Consider the following 5904-nt stretch of genomic DNA (forward strand, 5'->3'; position numbering starts at 1 on the left):
AGCACACCTCGTTTTTCAGACCGATGAGTTTTGTAAAAATCGACGCGTTTCAGAAAGGCGGGGCATAGAGGAGAAACAATAATGTACAGTATGTGGAAAATAATGTGTTTTTTTAACCTTAAACCGCATAAACACATTTCATTACACCAAATACACAAAATAATGTTCTTTTTAGCAACATCATATGACCCCTTTAAGATAGTTAGTGCTGATTTGCTTCTAAGTGAGCTGGCAGGCTTATAGACTGGCATAATATATTTCAAATATTCTGTAGTCATACAATAAATTTAGACAGAGATTTAAAGGGATAGTTCACCCAAAAATTAAAATTCTATCATTAAGTGTTGTTCCAAACCCGTAAGACCTTCTTTCATCTCTGGAATACAAGTTAAGATATTTTTGTTGAAATCCGAGAGCTTTCTGACCCTGCATAGACAGCAACAGAACTACCACGTTCAAGGCCCAGAAAAGTAGTAAGGACATCGTTAAAATAGTCCACGTGATATCAGTGGTTCAACCATAATTTTATGAAGCTACGAGAATACTTTTTTATGTGCAAAGAAAACAAAAATAACGACTTTATTCAACAATTTCTTCTCTTCCCTCTCAGTCTTCGGCGCACGTTCACGAGAGTACCACGACACATTTTAACAATGTCCTTACTACCTTTCTGGGCCTTGAACGTGGTAGTTACGTTGCTATCTATGCAGGGTCAGAAAGCTCTCGGATTTCATCAAAAATATCTTAATTTGTGTTCATTATTTTCCCACCTCTACTAGATTTTTTCAAATAGAGTCTCATTCTATTCTATGACCATCTCCTGCTCTTTTGCTCACACTTACAGGGCAGACAGCACCATCTGAACGTGAACACTGGCTTGGAAGGAAAATGGTGTAGTCTGGTTCCTGTGGGCAGCCCTTGTCTAACCACCACTTCTGGGCTTAAATGGAACTTGGGTGAGTCGCGCGCCTGTAGGCCACAGGTCTGTCCACCCACTCAAAAACCAAAACACACACACACACGGACATCCCAGAGGACCGTCTCCCAGTCTGCACCATCCTCTGTGCTCTATTTACATGGCCTGTCCTAGTTAGGAGACATTCATTACCCCTGACAGCTCAAATCTCCAGCAAACTCCCACTGATGTTACAGTTGATGCAGTTTGTCAGGATTAGATTTAGAAAGGGCTTACATTTACATCATTGGGTTTTAGCTTCTCAGTAGCATTTGCTTTTCGAATTGTTCATTTTGTTTCATAAAATAAAAACACTATTTCCATTGTCCATTGAGAGGAAGGCTCTCAGATTAAACAAAAGAAAATAAACAAACAGTTTTGAGGACATTGGTTTTGTACTGTGTACCAGATATACTGCACTGTGCAGTCCATCTTCACTTCAATGCTAGACAGTTTTTGCTTCCTTTTTAAATTATATAAAGGAACATGGAAGTTTTTATGCTTTTCTGATATTAAATGTGAAGTTTGTGATTGCTGCATGACCAAGATCACCAAAATCTTCCATTGTTCAGACAAACAAATTGTTTGAAGAAACTACACACTTCACCTTTTCTTTAAAAATGAATCAAACTTTGGTCATCTAAAAGCTTGTCTTTAGTGGTTATGAAGGGTTGTAGCTCTGAGTGGGTGAAAGTGGGCCGCCTCCTACGTGCATTAAATGTTAACGGTGTGCCAAACGACTGCTCTGACTGAAGACATTAGAAGGAATAGTAATGTAGCCCAACTGTTTGCCTTTGATCTGCTAATGCGAGCTGTCAACGAGAATAATCTCCAGCAAGTTTTCTGCGGAGGCCGGGGCTCGTCGTGAAAAAGCAAGCGCCCCTCCTCCTGTTAAATCCTGCAGAGGGCACAGGGGGTGTTGTTGCATTGGGACTGAAGTGACAGATACATGACTGAAAAGTTTAGCTTTATTGTGTCAGCGGCCTGCCGTTTTTGCAAAAGGATGATTTTCTGCCCGATTGTGATGGCTCTGGACTATGAACTTTGACCTTGACTTTAAAACAAACAGCTTTAATAAGCTCAGTGGTGTAGGGGTTTTGAAGAAGTTGGCGTACTGTGAATGTGAACTGTAACTGGTCTGTAGAAATCATGGGCCTGTATGATAAGCTTAGATTCAGATTGTTTTTATGTGATACAACCAACATAGGCTTACTGAAAAATGTGTGTCTATATCTACATTTTTGCAAAACTCTGCAAACATACCTATACAATTTACTGCAGTTGCACTTTCAGTTTTAATTGCATTTCATTGCACAATATTTTATGACCTCAAAACACTTTTACTGTAGTACATGATTTGTAAACCAATTCATTTTGACATTTGCATCACATAACCAGCTCCATATGTATGGCTTTTCTGACATAGTAAACTTGCTCAGTGGCTCACCTGGTACAGAATTGCACTTGTGATGAGGAGCACTCAGTACGAGTCCTGTGAAACAAAAGATATAATAAAACTGTTCAAAACTTTCAAATCCATTTTAGTGGAAGCAAACTAAAATGGCATAGTTGCTTCAGCAAATGCGTTTTTTCTTTTATCTTTATGTTTGCTTTTTAACACTATCAGTCGATTAGGTTTATGGCAGGGTTTAGTCTAGGTGGAACAATATTTTCAAATGCAATAAAGTATTAACCTTTTAGCGCCACTCACTGAACGTGTAATTTTTCAGCAACTAACATAACAAAATTGTGCCAAATTCATATTCAATTGTTTCAGATGAAATGGAACATGCTTTTCGCACCACTCACTTTGGAAACAACAAGCAATGTAATATAATTTTGGAGAAATGTCACCACAGACATGTTTTTTTAATATAATGGTTAAATGCTTACATTTGCATTTAAGTTTGATTATATTATTATATGGGTAATTTTTTTAACTATACATAAATAATACATAATTAAATGATAAGAATTAAAATTATATATAAAATATTATTAATATCAATAGTGTGAACAATTAAATTATCTGTATTATTTAATAGATGAACATCACAAACATAAATATATCTATCAACAAAATGGTTATAGGTATTTTTAAATTAGACACACAAATTATACAACATGCATATTTGTTGCATCTCTTGGTGCTGTGTTTATTAGTCTTGTTTTGTCTCATTACACTTAGCTTTGCCCAGACTCCCTTGAGTTTTGAGTGTGATAACGAGAGAAACATTTTCTGAGAGATAAAATACCAGTAATCACTTTTGTAATTTCCTGTATGAGTTTGAATAATGCTGCCTTTGGGGGTTTAGAAATATCGAGTACAATGGAGACCAGTTTCTGGGTAGGTCCTATTTTTTATTTATTTTTTGTAATAGTAAATATAATCACAGCAGACTATTTCTTTTCATTTTAGCTGATTATTTGTTTTTGAAAATCCAGTTTTAGTCGCTTACTCTGGATAATGCATTTATAAACTACAGGAATGAGCTTTGTTGAACAGCTTTATCAAACATATAACTCTTTCTAAGAAGTATTGCGATGATGAGGATGCAAACATATGCCTTTTATATATTGAAACTGTTTTCTTTTTTTAATATGTTTTAAAATGTGACTTCCTGGCATGGCAAGAAACATTTGTCATTATAATAATAATTTCTAAGTGTTATCAATGTTTAAAAAAAACTGTTGTTCTGCTTGCTTAATATTTTTGTGGAAACCATGATACATTTTTTCAGGATTATTAGATGAATAGAAAGTTTGAATAATGACTTTTAATAACTTTTGATAAATTTAATGTGTCCTTGCTAAATAAAAAGTATTAATTTCTTTCAAATTATTAATTTATTAAATAATAATTAATTATTTAATTATTAATTGTTTTCAATATATATATATATATATATATATATATATGTATGTATTTACTTTCCTATTTTGTAAAAACTCAATTCACTTAAAACATTTGACTCTTCTCACCCCTTTCTTCTCTCAGTCAGTCTTAATTGTTCTCAATATTTTATGGATTATTCACAACCACAGAAGTGTTTACATATTAGTGAATGATTCCAGATAACAAGTGCAGAAGTGTGAGTTCATCTTCTCACAATAGCCTAAGGCTGATGTACGGTTAAGTTCTGCGTAAGAGAATTCCACATGTTTAGACTGGAGTTACTCCATTCAGTGCCTCCTCTTGGGAAAAAGAGCTGCCAAGACACTTAACCTTAACCAACTTACCACCAGCAGCTATGACACTTATAACCCTCATAAACAGTGCTCATACACACACACACACATAAGGCATGGCAGATGTGTGTACATTGAGAAGAGTTCCAGAATATGTGTTTATAAAACCTTTGGGAATATATTAATGAATGCATAACAGGAAAAAATGCCAGGGTGAGGTAATCATGATGGGCTACCAAGGAAAGCACCGCAACTCCTGGCTTGTGTTCATGTATTACAGTTATTTGAGATAACAAGCCACGAAATGTTCAGCTACACTAAGGGCATGACTACTGTTTTCTCTGAAAGTGTTGACCTGCTCCTACTCAAACTGAAAACTGAGAGCTTACAGTGTTACATTTGGTGTTGAATGTAGAATTAAAAGACTGTTGACCTCAATGCTCAGTCCATGAGAAAGACAAATTAATTAATTTAGCCATTAACCATATTTTCTTCTTTAATAATTAATGCATTTATGATGTGTAAATATTAAATAGTAATATTTACCTAGTTGTGTTTTTGTTCTTGCAAAATAATTGCATAAGATTCTCCATTTAGTGGATTTTCTGAAAAGATTTTGTAAACTTAGTTTTTGGAAAGTTTGTTTGCTGTCTATTAAGACTAAGTACTATGAATTTCATATTATTGCATCTTCTATGAGCTTTGTGGCTAGGGAAATACACAAGCCCTTGCGATTTAAATAATTTAATTTGTGTTTTAGCTCAAAGCATGGTGACTTATGGGGACGTGTAAATAATTGCTAATTAGAATTCATAACTGCATTAGTTCTAACATAACTGCATTAGTTCTAAATTCTGCTTTTAATAAAGTCTCTTCTAAGTTGTGTTTAGTGATTAACATTCACTTGTAGTGTTCTAACGTAGCTTTTGGTCTCTATACTGCTACTTGATGAAAAAAGTAACTTGTTGTTGGAAAAACTGCAGAAGAGAAAGTGTACTAAAAACATGTAGTTAAGTTTGTAGCTTCACTAGTTTTAATAAGTCCCCAACACCGTACCGCTTCTGTATGCTAATGTTATTCTTTGCTGTTACTGCTTTCTTTCATTGACATTGCTTGTTTGCACTTGAATTTGATCTGATTTGTTGAATTTGCGCAATTTTGGGGAGAAAAACATCAACACCCTAAACATAAAATAATTTTTGAGTTGTTTACAAATAGGACACACATGACCAGTGTTGGGGGTAACGCATTACAAGTTACGCGAGTTACGTAATCAGATTATTTTTTCAAGTAACTAGTAAAGTAACACATTACTTTTAAAATTACAAGAAAATATCTGAGTTACTTTTTCAAATAAGTAACGCAAGTTACTTTGTTTTCTGATTTAGTCACTGACAGCTCTTCTGTCCCCATGTTGAGAGAAATGTGGAATAAGTTGCAGAGGTACTTCCTTTAGACTGAGGCTTATTAATTTCACTTTTGGTGTGAAAGGGTATGGTGGACCAGTAGTGCACAACACAATGAAATCGCCTCAACACAACGCATAGGACTAATTTCTTTGTGCTGCACTAATTTCGTGGCTTGTTTCTGTTGTGTTGTGTCTGGTTTCCGTTGTGTTACGTTAATTTCGTTGTGTGGTTGCTTGTTTTTATTGTGTTGTGGCTTAATTTCGTTGTGTTGCGGCTTGTTTCCATTGTGTTTGTGGCTTGTTCCGTTGTGTTGTGGCCAGTACCGCGGGAATTAGGGGTGCCGCAGCACCC

The 5904-nt window shown here is 35.1% G+C and overlaps 1 protein-coding gene across 4 annotated transcripts in view; it reads left to right on the forward strand.

The window, feature by feature from the left end:
• tpk1 (thiamin pyrophosphokinase 1) overlaps positions 1–5904 on the forward strand; it is a 101407-nt gene that overhangs the window by 59782 nt on the left and 35721 nt on the right. For all 4 annotated transcript variants that reach the window (XM_016537038.1, XM_016537035.1, XM_016537037.1 and 1 more), the window contains one exon: positions 845–956. In XM_016537038.1, coding sequence (XP_016392524.1) covers positions 845–956 — 112 coding nt within the window. The remainder of the gene's footprint in view (positions 1–844; positions 957–5904) is intronic.

This window comes from Sinocyclocheilus rhinocerous, unplaced genomic scaffold, assembly GCF_001515625.1.
Source record: "Sinocyclocheilus rhinocerous isolate Xijiao unplaced genomic scaffold, SAMN03320098_v1.1 scaffold65, whole genome shotgun sequence".
Lineage (NCBI taxonomy): Eukaryota > Metazoa > Chordata > Actinopteri > Cypriniformes > Cyprinidae > Sinocyclocheilus > Sinocyclocheilus rhinocerous.